Source organism: Colletotrichum fructicola (genome assembly GCF_000319635.2).
Source record: "Colletotrichum fructicola Nara gc5 chromosome Unknown KSG_Nara_v1_contig08, whole genome shotgun sequence".
NCBI classification, from domain to species: domain Eukaryota; kingdom Fungi; phylum Ascomycota; class Sordariomycetes; order Glomerellales; family Glomerellaceae; genus Colletotrichum; species Colletotrichum fructicola.
Window position 1 is genome coordinate 2,144,886 of NW_027094058.1, and position 20,199 is coordinate 2,165,084.

At 55.2% G+C, this 20,199-nt stretch overlaps 5 protein-coding genes across 5 annotated transcripts; 2 read left to right on the forward strand and 3 right to left on the reverse strand.

Annotated features, from left to right (window-relative positions):
* Positions 1-507: 507 nt before the first annotated feature.
* Positions 508-1,002, reverse strand: CGGC5_v013675 (uncharacterized protein; the record flags this gene model as incomplete). Its single annotated transcript, XM_066152959.1, has 4 exons — positions 508-546; positions 603-799; positions 847-907; positions 958-1,002. 4 exons carry the CDS (start codon positions 1,000-1,002, stop codon positions 508-510), a joined length of 342 nt encoding a protein of 113 aa, XP_066007724.1.
* Positions 1,003-7,778: 6,776 nt separating this feature from the next.
* CIRBP (Cold-inducible RNA-binding protein) lies at positions 7,779-9,979 on the forward strand (the record flags this gene model as incomplete). The annotated part of the gene is made up of 7 exons (XM_032036764.1): positions 7,779-7,895; positions 8,651-8,667; positions 9,048-9,104; positions 9,176-9,248; positions 9,408-9,514; positions 9,613-9,842; positions 9,900-9,979. 7 exons carry the CDS (start codon positions 7,779-7,781, stop codon positions 9,977-9,979), a joined length of 681 nt encoding a protein of 226 aa, XP_031892689.1.
* Positions 9,980-10,610: 631 nt separating this feature from the next.
* CGGC5_v013677 (Glutathione-specific gamma-glutamylcyclotransferase) lies at positions 10,611-12,728 on the reverse strand (the record flags this gene model as incomplete). Its single annotated transcript, XM_066152960.1, has 8 exons — positions 10,611-11,175; positions 11,253-11,257; positions 11,433-11,482; positions 11,574-11,605; positions 11,782-11,851; positions 11,961-12,024; positions 12,521-12,550; positions 12,660-12,728. 8 exons carry the CDS (start codon positions 12,726-12,728, stop codon positions 10,611-10,613), a joined length of 885 nt encoding a protein of 294 aa, XP_066007725.1.
* A 2,634-nt stretch (positions 12,729-15,362) lies between these two features.
* Pdcd6 (Programmed cell death protein 6) lies at positions 15,363-16,473 on the forward strand (the record flags this gene model as incomplete). The annotated part of the gene is made up of 4 exons (XM_032036786.1): positions 15,363-15,403; positions 15,485-15,503; positions 15,631-15,958; positions 16,010-16,473. The coding sequence occupies 4 exons, from the start codon at positions 15,363-15,365 to the stop codon at positions 16,471-16,473; spliced, it is 852 nt and encodes a 283-aa protein (XP_031892687.1).
* A 1,622-nt stretch (positions 16,474-18,095) lies between these two features.
* CGGC5_v013679 (uncharacterized protein) lies at positions 18,096-19,442 on the reverse strand (the record flags this gene model as incomplete). Its single annotated transcript, XM_032036797.1, has 1 exon — positions 18,096-19,442. The coding sequence occupies one exon, from the start codon at positions 19,440-19,442 to the stop codon at positions 18,096-18,098; it is 1,347 nt and encodes a 448-aa protein (XP_031892682.1).
* Positions 19,443-20,199: the final 757 nt, after the last annotated feature.

A 20,199-nucleotide genomic window follows, 5' to 3' on the forward strand; every position in this document is an offset into this window, starting at 1 on the left:
ACTGAACCGACTCCACCATCAAAAGCGTTGTTATGGCCTTTAGAGGGCAACTCTGCAGGCTTGACCTCGAGCTGGTCGTTGGGCAAGGGTGGAAGATCGGCGGCTGTCATAACGCCTTTGTCTTGGTATCGAATGATACTCCGTAATTGCACAGGGCTCGCTTGGTGTGAATCGCGCCCCGGACGGGCAGACACACCTGTGCCCACGCAGTGTTGCTTTTGGCTTTTCGATTTCTCGGCTGGCACCGCATTCGTCTCTCTCCCGCTCATCGATTTTCCAGTGCCATTGAATACTCCTGTCTCCTGCAGGCCGTTCCTGATAGTTTCTGGAGTGCTACTGGCGTCCTTGCCATTACGAGCTTGGGACATCGATGGCTGTGTTTGCTCGCTCGTAGACCATGACACATAGCTGGTCGCCATGCTACTGGCTCGTGGTATCAAGGCTGATAAGAATCCACTACTTTGCGGCCGCAGTCGTGCTTCGCCTGCTCGTAGTGCTAGACCTCTTTCAAACGATTCCGTAGATGTTCGATCCGCCGTACGTCGCCTGTCCAAATGATCACTCTTTGGGTGCATGCCGAATCCTCTGTGTGCAGGGCTGACAGGGGCTTCGATAGTTACGGCTGGCAGGACTTCATTCGGTGGTGTTCCTTTGTGTCCAAAATACGCCACCATCTCGTCTACCTCCCGCCCTCGGCGTTGCTTTTCCTTAGCCCGGGATTTGTTGTGCTGTGCTCGTGAGGATATAAGAGATATCGGATTTTCGACGGCAGTCATCGAGTTGTACGCCAGCTCTCCCACTACGACTGGTCAGGATGGGTTAAAAAAGCTATGTCCAGGAACGCACCTGGATTGGGGGTAGATATGCGGCCGTTCTGAAAAAGACCATGCGACACATCAGGTTGTAGCTAGACACCCGGTTAGCAAAGCTCGTCCATTATAAGGTGATAATTCGTACCGTCAGCCTTTCCTGGAGTATCGCTTCAGAACGGAAATTATCCATGACGTCTTTGCCCGATGACAGAACCTTCTTTTTCGGGGGGACTTCCGACTGCTCACATCTTTCCTTGCGTGACTTTTGCTGCCGCTGCCGCGAATTTTTGTTCGATTCGTACCGGTCACCCCTAGTTTTATGCCTCGCTCGCTTCTTGAAATCGGGCGAAGGACTGCCAAAGGACGACAGATGTGCCTTTTTGGGAACCTGATCAACGTGTTGGTGCTGATATTGTTTTTGAGACGGCAATCTTGTCTCATGTTGTTTACCACGCAGCGGGGACGCTCGGGTATGATTTCTTGATGCATCCGCGATGAACGAGCTGTCTCGAGACCGAGACCGTTTGTGACCTTGCCTCAAGTTGTCGAGATCAATGTTGTGTGGTCGCCAACCTGGAGAATGTGCCATTATTGGTATCTGTTGTTGATTTTGCGTATCGACGGCTCTGGGTGAAATTACGCCTCTGCGACTGATGTTGGAAAGCCAATTCTCGATCATGCCAGAGCCCTGGTTTGCGTCATTGCCTGTGTCGTTTTTCGAGTCCCAACCGTCCCCGTTCCAACTGGAGTTGGAGTACAAAGAGCGCCTGTGTCGTACTTGACTACGTTGATGCGTCTGTTCGGTATGGTCGTGTGCCTGAGGTTCAAATCGGTCGTGGCGAAGGTGTTCCTCGTCTCCGCGATGCCTACAATGGCTGCGGTGGTTTCTCTCGGAATGGTGTTTCATGGTATCGAACATGCATGCATGCACCAAGATAGCTGGAGCGACAAAAGTAGATGAAGGAAACGGAAAATAGACTAGATTGAGTAGCTGGCGAATCAGCCAGCCAGCCGAGCACAGTCGCTCGCCGGAATGTACAGCTGAGAAATCCCATCGCCTTTGATCATTCCCCATCGCGAGTAGGTGCCACGCAGCCAGCGAGACGCATGACTGTGTTTTGGCATCGGCAAGATGCTGAACAGAAATCGTACCTTCTGCAATTCTTATCTCCTTGTGCTCAAACTCTGGCCCGTCTCGCTATCGACGCTGCTGCGAACGTACACAAAGCAATTGCATCGCGACCTTTCAGTGCGGGTGCTATTACCTTCCTTGAATGGCAACACAGAAATGATTGGCAGGTGGACACTGCGCGGGGGAGTTGCTCAGATACACGGACGGCACCCGAAAGTGAGTGAGTGAGGACCCCTATGTAGCACGCCGTACACTGATGTGCCGCTGGCGCCAAAACTTTTGAGAGAGAGCGGGCACGAATAATGCATAGTAGTTTCCGCCAGTTCCCACCGCCGACGGGGTCCAGGCATTTGAACATGGCGCTAAAACTGCTGTGCAGCGCTAAGATTCTTCTGAGTAAGAGCCTCCAACTCGGAAGGCAAGTCTAAACGAGCTCGATAGCAACCATTTTTAATGTTAGCGAAGTTCTCAAGACTGTTGGTCAATCTACTCTTATCATTGTCCCTTACGACCAAAGCAAAGCGTTGCGCTCCAGAAGCCTGTCTCGATTGCGTCAATTCTTTACACGACATAATGCTCATTCCTGGCTCCGCAAATTCGTCGCTCCCTCCAGGAACATACCTAGGGCGCCTCCAGGCTGCCGAGCGTTTCGTCGACGCAACCTCGAAGACGCGGCTTCTGAGGACGTATCGCCGAAATTGCCGCGCAGAACCACAAGACTCACAGCGGTCCTAGCCGATATGACGCGTTACCAAAGGCCCTGATTCGAGAGGGCATCCATCGGGAGGTTCACTTGATATGTCGTCGAACACACCCAAGTTGCGGCTGTCTCAGAATGCCAAGACAAGCCCCGGTAGGGACGGAACACGTCTTGCGTCGAATACCCGGCCGATTTCTATTGATAGGATCGACTTGGCTTCGATATGGAGAACACCGGATTTGTCCCGCCGTGACAGATGCTTGACAGCTGACCTCGCACCCGAATGCGGGTTGCTTGCCGTTGGCCGCGAACTGTTTCAGAGCCGTGCGCGACAGCTAGTCGACATTGGCTGGCAAATCTGGCCATCTGTCTCTGTCACCAACTTCACTTCATGATGGCAGCTTGGTTGACAAGAACTACATGGCAATCACATGACTTGGGGAGAATGCGGGCGCGAGTACTTGTTCTGATATCATCTTATGAAGAACGTCTGCCAAGTACGCGTACGAGGATTTCAGTTGCAACATCTGGGCCTGCGGTATGGCTCAGCTCAGCTCAGCTCCGGTCGTGATCTCGAGATTCCAAACATTCGGTTCAAGCGACGGCTAAAGGCCATTGGCACTCGAGATCAGCCCAGCATACCTTTTGCAGGGTCGCATCGTCCGTGACGACGCACGTGGCTGCAGGAGCTACCCCAGGCAGACCATTTGCACGGGCAGTGATATCGAAGCACATTAGGACATGTGTCGCCAAACCCAACGATGTTGCCCAAGCTCTTTGCTTTTGCAGACAAAACCTTGGCTGTGGATAAGGCAGCGGGCCCGTGAAGAAGGCGCAGCAGGTTTCATCTTCGTCCGGTCACGACTAATTAATTATAGATGGTCCCTGGCAGTTTCGAATGCCACTGGGACCTTGAAGGCAACGACCCCGTGCTCCTGCCTACCGCCAGCCCTGCAGCAAATAGGCGCAAGAGCTGCATCCATCCATCCATCCATTTGATGACCACCGAGGCGAGAGAGCCAAGAAATGGCGAGAGGAGAAATGACCAAGCGGTGTGATGTGAAGACGAAGCCGGAACATGGAGCCATTTCCAAACCTTGGTATTTCCCGGCTGGATCGCGGCCAAGTGCATTAGGGTTCCTGCTGGTGGCTTTCCAGAGACCCAAACCGCCCCTCCACATCCAGGCTGCCCTCCCCCTCCGTATCCACGGCTCGATTGGAGTTCCATAGGCTGTTGGTCCATGCCACAATATGACGGCGGCTATACACCACTCATGCCTAGGGTACGGAGTTTAAAGGTTCCACTACCTTAGTCCCTGGGCCTGACGATGGCTGCCCCAGCTGTCCACAACAATGTGTTGCGTCACATTTCACAGTAGACTTCGATTTCGACGATTCGACGCGCTCGTCGTTTCTGGCCGAGGCGAGGCCATGGCCGGTGACCAGAGCGCAACGAAAGCGAGCAGAAACTGTCAGGAGTCGAGGTATTTTGGGACTCGCCCCCTGTGCTAACTGCGACTGCGTCTCGTGGGATTGGCTGGACGATGTCAGGTTGCACAAGGCCGCGGGCAATCGTCGGGGGAAAGACACGACCAATGTACCGATTTTCTCGCCATGAGGGGTCGTGTGTGGTTTGTGCGCCGTGCACTTGGGGGAGGGGCCAAAACCGAATTTACGATACGACAGAGGTGTTGGGTTGTGGCCTTTCTCGACTCCACTGGATCGACCAATATCCACTGCCAGACGACAAGGACACCACGTCCACACCCACATCTCTTCCACTCGACTTCACCCACATCGCAGGACCTCATCCGGCTCCTGGACCTCTTGCTGGTCAGTGCCAAGATGGGAGTGGAGCTTCCTGCCGACGGCATTGAGCGTTTTGCGCGCCAAAGAAGACTGCTTACCGACCTCCTCGATAATGCTTCTGCTTGGCTCTGGAGCTCTTCCTCCCAACTCGGAGTGCCTCGCGCGTCGCCTCGCATGAGAAATCAATGCCGGCAAAGTGGTCTCATCCCAAGATTCTTCTTTCATGGTCGCATCTTTTGCGCGCATGAGGGAGACGGCCCAGGGTTGCGGATAGCTAAGCCGAGGTCGCCCAAAGACATGTCACAGCCCAAACAGGCTGATCCTGGAAGCGAATTGGACGAAGAAGTCTAGAGACGGACTGTAGACCAGGACTGCGGCCACAAGGCGAATGAGCAGCATGGAGCTGACCTTGCCGTATGACGCCTGCGTGGGATGAAGCCCGCGGTGACCATGGCATCTCGACAAAACGAATGGACGGCTGCGCTAGAATGAATACAACCGAACGGGGGCGAGGCAAGGGTGCCTGCCTCCAATGTCGCCATTTGCCGCTGGTCAGAGGGCCTAAAGTGCCTTCGCGCAATCAACCACATGTCATGTCAAGCAGGCACAGACAGGCACAGCTCGCACGCATCGCGACTCTGGGAGGCAAGCCGAGTCGAGAACCGGTTCTGCAGGCTCTGCACCTACACTACACTACGTTAGCATACTCCACTTTCAGGAGAAGGTGGGCGTTGGAGAATCATGTCGCAGCTCCAAGATGTTCATCTTGCTTCAAACAGGGCATGGTGGAAGGAGGCTGTGCAAAGTGTGGGGTCGACTGGGAATGTCACTCATGATCCAGTCCGTCCGCGGATGACCAGGCCAAGCCTGCTGTCCCGCGCAGTGTTTCCTGAAGCCACAGCGGATTACACTGATTCCAATCTGTTTCTGGTGTAGGGATCCCACCCTTCTGTCTTATTTTCTTCCTGTCTTTCCCGCCTTCTCTCACTCTCTAACTCCCCCCCTCACTACCACGGCTCTCGTCTACTCCCACCAGAAGCTCATATTATCACCTCTGCTACTGGCAATGATCGGGGCCATGGGCTTGGCTCCCCTCAGGAGCCTGGCCGGCGGTAGTGCTTTGCGTTTGCAAGTGAAGTCTCGACCTGATTGCAACTGCACTTAGGTAGGTACTGGCAGAATTGAGTCTGCATACCAATGTATTTCACCGCGCAATTTTTTTCATTTTCTCTTTAACAGCCGCCCGTTGAGCCGTTTCGCCTGCCACCAACCCTGCAACGGCCAGGTTCATGGTTTACAAGAAGCTTTCCGTGGTCCTGGTCTCTGCATTTTATCCCACCACACTTGCATGCCTCCGGTTAGTCAGTCTGACTGCGAGTGTGAGCACACTGCGCACCAGGATCCGTACGGATTGACGAGCTCTCACTAGGCTGCTGGGTCAGATATTATGTACGCAAGAGCATGTAGGGACACAAGCGAACCGTGTCTTGCTTCTGCGGCTGAGGTTGATGATGTTGATGACGACTTTGGACCGGACTGGATTGTGTGGTAGCGAGAGAACGCTTCGGAGAGATAATTGCCTGAAGGCAATATGCGTAAGTGCGTGCGTCGCGTCGTGCGTTGTCTTTCTTGACTTGAAGTGCCACTAAGTACACGACATTGTCGACGACGACGGCCGCGACATCAGCGGCACGCAGCACGCAGCAATGATACCCCGCGGCCGCGGCCTGAACGAGTAGATCGCATCAATATCGAAGTCGCCAGCAACTCTGATCAGGCATTGATACAGCAAACGGAGGAGTGAATCGAGTCGACGACATTGGTCTTTCGCATGCGCCGTCTTCCATGTCTGGACTGTACCCTGCAGTCGAAGATGGTCGCGGAGAACGGGTAAGCCAATCCAGAGAGAAGTATCATGGGTACATCTGAGCTTCTTCGTCTGTTTGATGCTTGTTTGGGAGGGGAAGCTAACCCTGCTGCCACACTCATGCTTTGGTCGAAACATTGATGGGCGCTGGGTCTTTTCCCTCCTGGCGCCCCCCGTCCCCTTGCACAGAAAAGCCGAATTTGGGATGTGGGCGGTCCCCTCTTTACGCTGGCACCCATGACAACTGGATGTCCACGTCTATGTCCCATGTCTACAACCCACGGATGGATGGGTTTTCCATGGGTCCCTCTTCCCGGGCAGATCTCCCAGATGCCTTGGCCCTTGCCTCGTGTGCCTGACCAGCAGCAGGACGCGGTGGTTAGTCGCAGCAATTGCGGTGGCAGCGGAGCAGCGGCGGCGGCAACAAGACCAGCAGCAGCGAGGTTGAGGTGAGGTAAGGTAGGTACCTTGGCACGCCGTATGGAGACATCGCAAAGAGGCGGGACACGGCAAGGAGCGACAAGCAGTCCCGTGTACTCTGCAGGTGAAGAACAGGTGAGATGGGTACTTCAGATGCCTTACCGCAACAAGTCAATTTCTTTTTTTCCTCATACCCTACCTATTTTCATCTGGTATTGCAGGTATCAGACTGCCGCTGCAGCAAGTTCCTCGCCCTGCTTCTATTCCTTTTGCGCTTTTTCGCCGCCGCTGCGGACCCTGTGTCCATCACATATAAGATGAGGGACAGGGACGGGGTAAGAGGGAAAGGAGAGTGGGAATGATACATAAAAAGAGGATAAGACCAACGGACAGCAGACGCGTGATTATTATTCAATCTCGTTCACCTGCGTCTGTCCTTGTCGGCTGAAGAAAACGTCGTCTTTTTTTTTTCTCTCTGCCCGCCCACCTACCCACGCACTACTTTACCTACCTGACTACCTTACCTCACCTTGGTTATCGTCCGGGATCGGTACTTGGTCGTCTCTGTACCCTGTCAGAAGCAAATCGACTTTTCTCGCGCATCGTACCTTTCCCCCCTCGCCTTTTCCACATCTCTGGAAATTTCCCATCCAGCCGCGACTTTCCCCAGTCAAGCAACAAAGGCAGGAAAATTCGACGGAGACAAAGAACAGAAGCCCGAGGTTGGTGCAACCAGACCCGCCCCCAGTTTCCTACGCGCTGTCTACCTATCACACTGTCGCCGCTTTCCCGCAATGCTGCGAGGTAAGGTACCTCGAGGTGCCTTACACTGCACTTCTCGGTGTACATTTTCTTTACCCTCCGTCGTACTCGTACCTTGAATTTTGCTTGCTTTTCGCTTGACTGCAAGGCGTCAACTTTCAATTCGCGGTCCAGCGCAGACCAGGCAGACAGTCCGTCGTCGTTACGGCCGCGGCCGTGTGTCCGTGTCGCCTCTGAGCCGTCAGTGAGATGAGGTAAAAGGTACCTTCCACACTCATGGACATGGCCGGTCTCCGTACCTCAATCGAACCCCTCCACCTGCCCCTCCGCCACGAGGTCTCGCCGGCTCCAGCTCTCAAGCTTCCATCGCACGGCGGCGACCCGGTAGCGGCAGTCAGTCAGCTACCGCTTGGGATGGCATCGGGAGGCAAGCAAGTAGCAGCAGCAGCAGCAGTAGCAACAGCCAGCCATGCTTTGCACTGCTTTGCTTTGCAGCAACAACACGCGAATGCAAGTGCAATTGAGAAAGCAAATGCAAATGCGAATGCAAGTGCAAGCAAATGTTGCTGTTGTTTCCTTGCTGCCGGTACTGGGGAGCTGCTGCTGCTGCTGCTTTTGCATTCTGTTGCTGTTGCGGCAAGTGCTTCCGTTCCGCTCCTACCTTGCACCTTTCCATGCCTTTCACACCTCGCCTTCCATGTCCTCCTCTCCGTGTGTCGCTCCCGTCTCCCTCTCTCGCTGCTGCCCGCACCGCACACTCTCGCTCAATCCACCCCGCCTTCCTGACCGCGTCCCGGCCAGTCGCTCCTCCCACTCCCACTCCCACTCCCACTCATACACCAAACCTTACGGTACCTTTGGAGGGGGCCTATTTTTTTGCACTGCCTCACTGCCTCAACGCCCTTTCCCTCCGAGCCATTCACAAAAAAAATTCCCGCTAGCAGCTTTTCCTTTCTCCTCTTCTCAAAGGTGGCCTTTCACTTTCTCCTTCTCCCACCCCTCTTTCCTTTTTCTGAGGAAAATCCATCAAGCCCGGAATTCAGACCTGACCTCCGTCAACCATCTCCTTCCCGCCAACAACAGCCCACCTTATTCCAACCTCTGTCTCTCTACCACAACACACATCCACATCGTCGTCATCCATCTAGTGGCGACACACCTGCAGGTAAAAATCTCTTTGTCCCAGGGCCTGACACAGCCTGCATCTTGCCCGTTTCCCAAGTCCCCCTTTCCCGCAACATCGCTCCTCTTGGCCTGACTTGTACCGTTCGCTTTGTCGTCCCTAACCAACTCCATCGTTTTGCCCGCGCGCCGTCGTCAAAAGTGACAAAGCTCTGCCGACAACACTGCCACATCTCTTTGGCGACTTGCTGAGCACTGCCAGCTTTCTGGGGCCTGCTTGACTCTTGTTTGGGAAGTCTCTGAGAGAGCGCTTGCTTCTATTGCTTTCCCCTGTATCCTGACCCCGCCTTGGCGCCACCACGACCACTTCCATTTATGCACCGCAATATCCCTTCCGGACTCATTCTAATCTGCAATCAACAGACCATCAAGCTCACGCAAAGATACAACATCCATCATCATGTCCAAGCTCTTCATCGGGTATGTTATCCCCACGTGGTTGCCCACCAGAACCATTCAAGAACTACCCATGCTGATCTTGCGTCTCACAGCGGCCTTGCATGGCACACTGAGGAAAACACCCTCAGACAGAAATTCGAGGAGTTCGGTGCTGTCGAAGAAGCTGTAAGTACTAACAGTCCTGTCCGCCGCAAAGAAACTTTCTTGGAGTGGCGCCGCCATGGACCGCGGAACAGACACCTTGTGTCTATCCACACTCGTCCATTGGAAAAGAGGAAAGAAAGAGAGAGAGAATCTGACACGAGTTTTTTTGCCATTTTGAAGGTGGTTGTCAAGGACCGCGACACTGGCCGCAGCCGTGGGTTCGGCTTCGTGCGATACACTCAGGAGGGAGATGCTCAGAAGGCCATTGCCGCCATGAACAACGTCGAGTACGCTGCCTTTGCGAATTTGCATTTTTCCATTGCTTGCTTGTCCCGGCGCAATGAGTCTCGGAGGAGCCGACTGTATCTGACAACGTAAATTTTAGGTTTGACGGACGCACTATCCGTGTTGACAAGGCTTCTGACAACGGCCCCCGCGGCGGTGGCTTTCGCGGCGGTTTCGGTGGTGGTGGTGGCCGTGGCGGTTACGGCGCGCCCCCCATGCCCTACGGCGGCGCTCCCGGCGGATACCCCGTCGGCGTTCCCAACATGTATCAGCAACCGGCGTACGGACGCGGATATCCCCCCCAGCAGCAATACGGCGCTCCCCCTCAGGGTCAGTAACGCTCGTCAAACCCCATCATCCCCGACCTCCGTGCTAAAAGCTCCGTAGACGGCGGTTACGCGGCTCCTCCCGCGGGCTATGGCTACCCGGACCCGTCCCAGCAGCCCCAGGGCGGCCGAGGCTACTAATGCACGCTAGAGTTCGGAGATTCGTTGCCTGCTGGTTGTCGACTTTGCGCAACTCGGGAGCACGCGGCCAAGAGTTGTTGCCGACGATTACCTCCTCCGAGTCTGACAGACGTTCGTGCGCGCGCCCGTTGGTTCGATCGAGCATTGGTGATGATATTCTTCGCTGCAACACAATACCCGGTTCTTCTGTTGCAATGGATCTCTGGAAAACAAAACCCCAACCCGGGTCGGTCAAGGGTTGGTAACGGCCTAGTCTTCTCTCTCAAATGGAATGGTTTTCTGCTTCTTTCTTTCTTCCATACTTTACCTCTCTGTCTCCAAGAGCGGTCCCAACTTTCGGTCTTTTCGCACGTGGTGATGATCTTTCATTTTGGTGACCTGGGAGGGGTTGGCAATATTTGGGAGGAGGAAAGGTGGTTATCGGAATCGTCGTTGGGATGGCACCCAGCGGATTTGTGTGGTCTAACTCTACCTGGCCTGCATGATTGTCTATGATCTGCTTTAGAATAAAAAAGGAGGAGGGTTTGAGTCGACATGGTACGAAGGATTTGCGCAACGAGGGTGTAGGGCGGTTGGCTTCCCGAGGGGCGGGGCAAGTATGCAAAAGAAAAGTTTTTGTGCGGTCATCTCCTCAGCATGTCTTCTCGGTCTCCTCCTGCTCCTTGACACTGCTTCCTTGCTTGAACTCGCCGTCGGCGGCATCTGCTGGGTCCGGGCCGGTACCCGGGGGCAGAGTTGCGGCGGCCTGAATGGCGCGGACTCTGTTGGAGAGGTCGGTGATGTGGACGTCGCCGCTTTCCGGACTCAGCTCGTCGAGCGCCTTCTCAAGGCCGAGGAGGTAGTCAATGTTGAGACCACTCGGGCCGCGGCTCTTGTAGATGTGCTCGGCCAGCTTCTGGGGATCCTGGGGTCCGACGAATTGGTCGTTGTCCGGCGTGCCGATGTAGACGAGGGTGCGGATGGGTTCGGTGCCGTCGGCCGGGTAGAAGGGGGCATAGTGAATGCTGTAGCCGTTGATCTCCCGGATGTCGAGGTAGTCCTTGACTTCGGCGACCTTGTCAGCCTTGATGCGGTAGGCGACGCCCCATACACGATCCGGGGCCGAGTCGTGATGGTCAGTCAGCTTTTCCCAGTAGGAACGCTCGATCAGTGTCGCGACGCGACCCGGGGCTTCCGGTGTACCCCTATGGTCCTGGCTAGTGACGGTCAGGACGACATCTCACAACACGAAGGGTCATTCCCAAGGAGGGCCTCAGGTAGTGTGGGTGATTACCTTGCCTGTGTGAGAGGTTAGTATAAGTGATTTTGAGCACGGGCAGGGGGAAATCAAGACGTGTAGTGTAAATAAGCATTGGTGAGCGGGCAGCCTTGACGCGAGTTGGCCTTGTGTGCCGTGGGGCCGGGTGAGACGGCTGCGTTAGGGGAAAAGAGGAAAGAAAGGGAGGAGACTTACTTGCCAGAAGCGTCGGACATATCCCGTCACCCAACCAGGGATCTTTCTGTCTGTGGGGTTGAACGACACAGATCAGCTGGAGGCTCGGATAGGCGGCTAGAGTAGCCCGGGTGAGGAGGGGGGAGGGAGAGGGAGGCTAACCGAAGTGCGGCGGAGGTTTCCATATCAGACTCCTGGAGAAGCGGGTTTGCGACGTTAGGGACGTAAGGTACAGAGTACGGAGAGCTTGGTCGGCAGGGATATATATGCGCGAGGGCGGGAGGAGCTGAAAGACAAGAACCTCCGAGAGGTCACCGGGGTAGGGTAGGGGGCGGAAGGGGGGAGAGATCTATCTCTGGACTCGACGTACCCGTACCCGTACAGCCAAAACTCGGAGCCGTTGGTGGAAAGGTCGTTGTCGGCGGCCATCTCGAATGTTGCTGTGTCCCACGGTATCCGTGCAAGTGGTGGATTTGTCTCTGCGAGCGGGACGAGATGGAAAAATTATGAAATGTGACAGCCCCAAGTAAGCGAGGGCTTCCTATCTACCTACCGTTCCTGGAGGGTAGAGAGGCAAAGGAGACGGCACTATGGCCCGGTAATTCCACGGTATCTGAAGTAATTTCAAGCAAATCAGTCCCATGCCGGTGTCGTTTGCGACGTTCTGCACAACACACGAACATCTGGACAAGTAAAAACCACTCGGTAGTCCATCTTGGATCTCTTTTTGGCGCTTGCCTAGCCACCAAACGGTCAGGAAACTGTATGAGCCGTTGGTGGCACCCGAAAGCGGCAAGCCGCAACGGCGGAGCGGGCGGAATGGTGCGAGCCCCGCGGGGAAGCCGCGCGTACACACATATACGACACACAAATACACACACAAACACAAACACGCACACACGGGTATCAAAAGAAGAGGCAGAGGAAAAAGGAGAAGAAGAGGGGAAGATTGAGTGTGAAGAATGAGGGCGGGGGGAGGAGGGGGATGAAGGATGTTTAGGACGGAGCGGAGCGGGAAAAGGCAAAAGCCAAAAGGGCAAGGGCTAGACTCAAGAGTTCCCGGAACAGCGTGGAAAGCAAGAACGACGAGAAGGAATCAGGGTACGTACGTGGCAGACGGGGCGGAAAGAGGAGGGGGCCTGAAATTAAGGGAAGAAGGAAGGAAAAAAAAGGTTCGATGTGTTCTAGAAAGTTGGGCAAGGCGATTTGAGCGGTGCGAATGGAAGCTGCAAAGCTGGGAAAGCATACGCAATCCCGCTTGCCGGCGTCCCGTGCGAGAGGCTCGGCGCTCTGGGGAGGGGCGTGGGCCGGGGCCATGGTGGGGCGGGTTGGGGTGGAATGGAAGGTGGAAGGGAAGCAAAAGAAGGAATGGATGGATCACTTGCTGTTAGGGTGGTACGGACGACGATGCTCTGGGGCCACTGGTTGGTGGCCACGCTTACACGATGGCCCGTCGAGGTGTTTTTTATTTTATTTTTTTCTCTTGTGCTGCGGCGTTGACCAAGGCAGAGTCACGGTGCTCGCTGGGTCAAACTACACTTGTCACGATGCGAAGACGTCGGCACAAGTGGTCTGTCCCCATCCAAGTTGAGTTTTGGACGAGATTGAGACACGGCAACATTCAACTGGACAGATCGTCTCAGGTGTTGACGACTGCCTGACTAAATTAAGCTTAAACGGGGATACGACGACCACCTCAAATGTCGTTGCCACGCCCTCCGTCCGGTCCAGGGCACCAATGGCCGCTGCATGTTTTCTTATGTGCGTGTGTGAAGTGATTGTATGTGAGGGAATTGTTGGAAACCGAATGTGTCTGCATTACGTATCGCTCTAACACAGGTTACCCCGTATCGTCCCTCATCGGCGTCTGACGATGGGTGATGAGTGGTAAGTGGTGATGGCTATGATGGCGGTGCTGGTGCTGGTGGAGGAGGGAGGACCTGATGAGGAAAGACACTGGAGGGGGGAGGCCGGAAAAAAAAAAAAAAAAAAAAAAAAAAAAAAAAAAAAAAAGGGAAAGCTGCGCCGGACCGCTGGGCTCCAGGCTGAAATAAAGTGCTCGGGACCCCTTTCCACCTCGCGATCTGTATCTCCATCGTATCAATACCCGGTCCCGAGACGGAAAGAGTCCAGAGACGCTGGAGCTGGAGTTCCGTCCCCCTACCCAGGGGTCGCCGTGTCCTGTTTGTGGATAAGGCACATTTCTTGAGGCCCGTAACGCGAAGTCAATGGGGATTCCCGCGTCCAGATACGAATTTCATTGCCGCGTATAATGACGGACGGCCACAACGCAATGGACCGGACCGGGACACTGGCGGCCGAATACGCAATCGCGAGTAATCCGCAGCGCAGCGCAAGGCAAGGGAACGGCATGGCATGGCATGGCATGGCATCCGGTCGCCGCATCGCATCCTCTAAGCCGGACTCGCCGTCGCAGCAGGTATCCTCCCTGTTTGCCACTTGTTACGGGCCTGCCCTATGACAATCCACGGTTCTTCGGCGTCGCGTTCCATCGCCTGGAGAGCATCCACAACCCACCGCAATTCAGTCCACAGCGGGACGGCGTGGCGGGGTTGCGAAAGCGAAAGGCCATTGACAGCACAGAAATGCCCCCATCCCATCGGCATGACCCTTCCACTTCCCGTCCTGGTGATCTTCCAGAAGACAGAAAGAACAAAGCCTGCAATTAAGTTACGCATTAGTGTGAGGTGAGGTGGGCTTGGGGCCAGGCACCAGCAATCGGAAAGACGTGTCCGTGTCCGTGTGTGACATGATGATGTCGCTGCAGAAGCAGGAATTCAGGATCCAAGCCAACCCAAGGCCGCGTGGGATGGAATTAATGTCCTCTTTTCTGTCCTGATCTACCCTACGTCTTCCTTGGCTGGAGCATTTACTGTTTTTAGTTGTTGCCCCCTCCAAGAAACAATTTCGCAGAACCCACTTGACGGGCAGACTGCAAACCGTGATCCATCGCCTGTTCATCCCGTCTGATTTGCGTCAACCGTCCGTGTCGTGTCGTGTCTCGTTGTGGCAGTCGTGCCGTGTCGTTCCCGTCGTAAAGCCCATCCGCAGCGCAGCGCAGCTACAGCCGAGCCGAGCAAGCAAATCGCCGTCGCACACCGAGCACCACCATGCACCATGTCCAGTCCCCTTCGTGGTATTATTCATCGTCTCGACACAGACGACCGAATCATACACCAAAGCTTCCTCAGCACTGATTGCCCTGCATCCCAGTCCACCACCCGTGCCCATGCCATCCCCAACCTGCGCGCGGGCGCCGCTGCTCCCCAAAACTGCCCGGTCCCCGGCGTAGGTCCCCTGCTGGAGGCCAGATAAGCCCTACGGCTTCGTGTTCCCTTGCTCTATTCGTCGTACATTCCCTCGAGGGTCTGCCAGTCCGTACATACTGCCTGGGAGATAACAGAAGAGAGACAGGGAGAGAAAGCCTAACAACGCGGCCATGCGCGACCGAAATTACAGCAGCACGTAGTCTCTAAACAAGGCCTCAGCCCAAGCCTCACTCTTTCATATTACATGGTGCGGCTGAAACCAATCTGACGATTGCGCAAAGCTCAGGGCCCGATTGGCACGTTCACAGCCTCTCCATGCCTGCAGCGCAGCCTAACGAAGCAGCCCTACCTGTCCTTTCCTGTCCTGTCCCGTCCTAGGCGTGCCGACTGCCGCCTGACGTTGAGACCCCTACCCCAAGTTCCATTTGTTGGACCTAAGTCACCTACAGAACCTGAGGTACATAGTTGCTGCGGCTCCTCCCCTCCTTGCTCTTGGCCCTTCCTTTGGGTTGGTTGTCCACCGCAAACCAATAGACGCCCCCACCTCTGCAACTTCATATAATCCCAGGAGCCGACGAACTCGACTCGACTCCCAAAGGACCCTTTCCTTTGCTCTTTCTCCCGGCCCTCCATCGCCAGTTCACCCATCATCACAGTCGCAATGGCCTACAACAGACCCTACAACCCCGACGAACTCCCCAGGTGCGTAACTAGAGCCATCAACGACTCGCAACAGCCCCTCATCGCAATCTATTTTACCCCGCCATGCTAACACCCTACCAGATTCGCGGAGCCCGAGCAGGTACGTTCGACTCGTCGTCCTTTCCACGCAATCTGGCCTTTCCTTTGCGATTCACCATCGCGAATGCCCTCACCATCGCCAGCTCATGGATCGCTCAACCGGAGAAAGACTGACTGTCCCGTTCCAGAAGGGCGGCGCTGCCCCAGCCTCGGCCCCGGCCCAAAGACCTTCTCCTCAACCGCGCTACGAGAGCAAGCCGCCTCCGCCCGTCCCCCACGATAGCTACCAGCGCCGTCCCGTCGACCACCGCGACCCTCGCGACGACCGTCGTCCTAGCCCGAGCCCCAACATCTACGGCGCCACCTCTCCTCCTCCCACCGGCGGCCCGCGCCCGACTCAGATGCACAATCGCCCTCCTCCCAGCTCAAGACCGCCCCCGTCTCCTGCGCCCGCCGAGATGGCTGACGGTGCCGACCCGACCCTGCTGCCTCTGTTTCGCGCTGTCGACAAGGATGGTACGCGACTCCGTGACATACCCCAAAAATCCAAAATCTAACAAGACACAGGTACCGGCCAGCTTTCTGAGCGCGAGCTCTCCACCGCCCTCGTCAACGGTGACTGGACAGCGTTCGACCCCCAGACGGTGCGCATGATGATCCGTATGTTCGACTCCGACCGCAGCGGCACCATTGGCTTCGCCGAGTTCTGCGGACTGTGGTCCTTCCTCGCCTCCTGGCGCACTCTCTTCGACCGCTTCGACGCCGACCGCTCGGGCAACATCTCGCTCCAGGAGTTCAGCAACGCCCTCGTCGCCTTCCGATACCGCCTGAGCCCCGGCTTTGTCGAGCTTCTCTTCCGCACCTACGATAAGCGCAACGAAAACTCCATGTCTTTCGACCTCTTCGTTCAGGCCTGCATCTCTCTCAAGCGCATGACGGACGTGTTCAAGAAGTACGACGACGACCGCGACGGCTACATCACCCTCAGCTTTGAGGACTTTTTGACGGAGATTCTGAAGCAGCTCAAGTAAGCGGGTCTGGTGTGGTCCTGAGAGGGGAAGATAGGATTCGTTTTCCCCACCAGCTTTCTTTGTTTTTCATTTTCACGTCAGCGTGTTTGGCTGGGACCTAGTTTCGTGCATGCACTGGGAGGCAGGATCTGCATAGCTCACGGGCGGCTGTGTGTTGAGAAGGATTAAGGAGAGGATGGATATGTGGAAGCGTGCATCTCGAAGAAGAGATGATTTCTCGTTGCATGAGAAAATTAGATACCCTGGCTGGGTGGGTGCGAGTAATGGAGGGAGGGTGGGTTCCATGTGGTGACGACCACCCGTAACGGGCGGTCTCATAGTATTCAAATCGCATTTTAAGGGAGCATCAAACGCTGGCATTCGAGACATTTTATATGAAGCCGGCATGATTGTGAACGGTAGCTTTGTAGTTGGAAACTCACATTTAGCTAATCATACTTTGCTTACTTTGAAACTCGTCGTTTTTGAGGTCATACAAAGACGCAGACGATCAGATATATCACCAATTACGGGTCTCAGTAAGCGCCCTTCTAAGTCGTATGTCTTAAGACGACATACTACCGTTCGAACCACTTTGTCATGGATACTTGCCCTGTTCACGGGGTTTCTAGGTCCAGACCTGGCAGACTGGCGGCCTCTAGAAACTCAGAGACAAATACAACCAGCAAACAGGGCTGACAAAATCTACGTGTTGGGAAATGGGGTACATCACAAGCTGACGGTCCTGCGACCACGCCTACGAAGACTGCTTGTTACTCAACGAGATTATCCAAAGCACCTATGTTGCCGAAAAACCGGATCGGAGAGGAGAGAGAGACAGGATCTAACCCGCGTCAACTGATTGCAAGGGTCCGCGGTCATTTCTTTCCGAACTTGAGGCGACTTGGCCGGTAAAGCACTTGACAAGTAAGGACTTTGACTTTAATATCTGTCTACTCCGGGAACACCTGCCATGCACTGACAAGCAGTCACTATGCGGATTTTCTTTATCATGATCAGGTGAAAAGGACATGCTTTTGACGTGGGCAGTGAATTTTCCCTGGGTTCTGCCAGGAACACGACAGAACAAAAGAAGGATCCGGACGAACATTGGTGATTAGGGAGGAGCAGATGCTTTCCCCCGTCTTAATAGAGCATCTGGCTGATCTGTCAACAGACTGTGCCTTCGAATACTGCTTTGCTTCGAGTTTCTGAAGCCGGGACATGTTTTCAAGGATATTACGTGGGTTGACGCTACAATCGCGTGCCTTGATCATTGTGATTGATTATGCTTGTATATTAAGAGCTCATAAGCTACGCGAGGAGAAGGTCAAGTCTTGTACCATCCTCGTTTTCAAGTTGTTAATCCTTCCTTCTGTGGTATCAACCCCTTCCCCAAGACACGCCGCCATCCTGGGCAGGCAATGCCATTCCCGTAACGAAAATAAAGTAAGAAACTCAATGCTCCCAGTGCCCAGTCACCCGTCTTCCGTGGTCCGTGTTCCGTGTCGCATTTTCGTGTGGTTCCGAAGTCTCCGTAGGGGTATATTCTGCCCTCGGTACAGGAGGGTATCCAAAATTCTGATGAAAAAGACAAGCACGCAAAACAAAATTACCACTGGGTATCATCGCATAGTCCCCGTTCATACACGCGTGACAATCGGCGACAGATTTCGTCCTCGCGCCCGACCTTGCAGTGTCTTCTCCGCCACGGGGAGTTTGCGAGGCGGAAATACTCGAGCGCGCGGCTCAACGTTCCAGACACCCTCTCGGGTCATCGCAACTTCCTCGCCAACCCCAAGAACAAGCACTTCAGTACTCTTACCCCCACCGCCGCTACCCTCATTGCCTGACCCCTCCCGATCGAACCTCTTGTCGCGGTGGCTGGTGTTCGAAAAGGGGCTGACGACGTCGGCGATCTCCTTCCGGGCGTACTTTCTCGTCTTCAGCATCCTCGTGACCAAGCCCCTGACGTCTTTGTCGCCGTCGTGCGTGCTAACCCAGGCCTTTGCGCCTAGGGCCGATGCCGTCTCCTGTCCGGCCGGCATGCCCGCGGAGATGTTACCGCCGAGCCACCACGGATTCGAAACAGTGTCGAAGCAGTGCAGGAGAGCAGTGAGAGGCAGAGCCGCCTCGGCGGCCAGGTGGGAGGCGGCGTACTGGTGTAGGCAGCGGTATGAGATGCCGTGGGGAGAGAAGATAACTGATACTGCTCGGTCTCGGGCGTCCGTTGGCGGCGGGGTCGACGTAGCGGAGTTGATGGAGTGGAGGGATTGGGTGCTGCTGGGAGTCTCCGGGGGAGTCGGCAGGCTGATGTATGCCGGCTCAGCTTTGGAGCGGGCTGCCCCGGCAATGGGAAACTGAGAGAGTTGTGTGCCTTGTGGCTGAGATACGGGGGTCCTCGGGGGTGTAAGAAGATGCGTGAACCTTGGCCATGTTGGTGGTGGTCGGTACGTGATGCCGATGGCGGCATGAAGGCCCTTGAAATCCCTCCGTTGAGGAATGAACGCGACTGATACCTCGCCGGACTCCCCACCTGGTGTGAATGGCGGCACCTTGACGCGGATGACGGCCTGCTTCCCCGTGATTTGAGGATCCTCCCACCGTGGAATCGTATGGACCTTGTTCTTGTCAAAGTACTTCCAGCTCCGAATCACCTTGGCCGCGGCCGGTTCCGCCAGGATTAGGGTTCTCGTCCCGCTGGGTGGTAGTTGCCGAAGCGTGGCCTCGTTGCAATGGTCGCTTTTGTGCTGGCTGATAATGACGAGATCGGGTTCCGGGAGATGTTCCAGCGAGCACACGCATGGAGACTGCTTGTGAGTTGTTGTTGAAAGAATAGAGTGAAAGATGGTGGACGGTCCTGTGATCCATGGATCCATTAATATCCTGAACGGCCGGGGAGAAATGCCCGGTGTCGACTCGGGCACGATAGGTTCGAAGGTGAGAAGAAATGAGGCGTCAGCATTCAGCTGCTTGACTGTCAACGCCATGTTGTATATAGATTAATGCGTGTAAGAAACGACGGCAGGAGATATGCGTAAGGGGTCCGTAGAAGGCTGCAGAGCAACCGTTTGCTCATGAAAAGAGCCAAAAGAGCAGAGGAATGCCGACAAGGCACTTAGATATGTGCCATGATGACGGGATGTAATCTGGGCAAGGAGCGCGTCGGGACGCAACTCTTGGGATGTCTTGCCGTGAATGATCGGACGTGGGGAAACATTGCAGGGAAACGCGAGGCGAGTATAGGAAACTTTTCCTTGGCCACATTAGAAACGGCAACCCTGTAACGCCAATTTACGGTGGAAGTTGGCGAACTGACGACGAGGTCAGAGCATTGTGGTTGGACTTCGCCAGATCATCAGCGCCGCGGCAAGTAAACGCGAGGTGCTCAGACTTCCGAGAGTCCGCCGGTTGGAGAATATGACGACGGATCAGTGAAATCGACCGGCAAAATATGCACAAGGAGGGTGCCAAGTTCGGTATTGGTCGGAGGCTGAAACCTTGGTGGCTGAGCCTCAACTGCGCAATACGTCCAGTCCTTTTGGGTCTGGAAACATGGAGTGCGTCCCTTGCAGATTCTGAAAAGACAATCTGATGACTCCGGACCAGTCAGGCGGGGCCCGCCCTGGTTGCTTTTACCTTCTGCATCTTATGCTGAGCGGGATTGCCGTGCTCTGAATGCCATAGAAGAAGACGACCTTTCCTTCGTGATCTTGGCGGCGCAGGTCCATCTCGGACGTCTGTGCG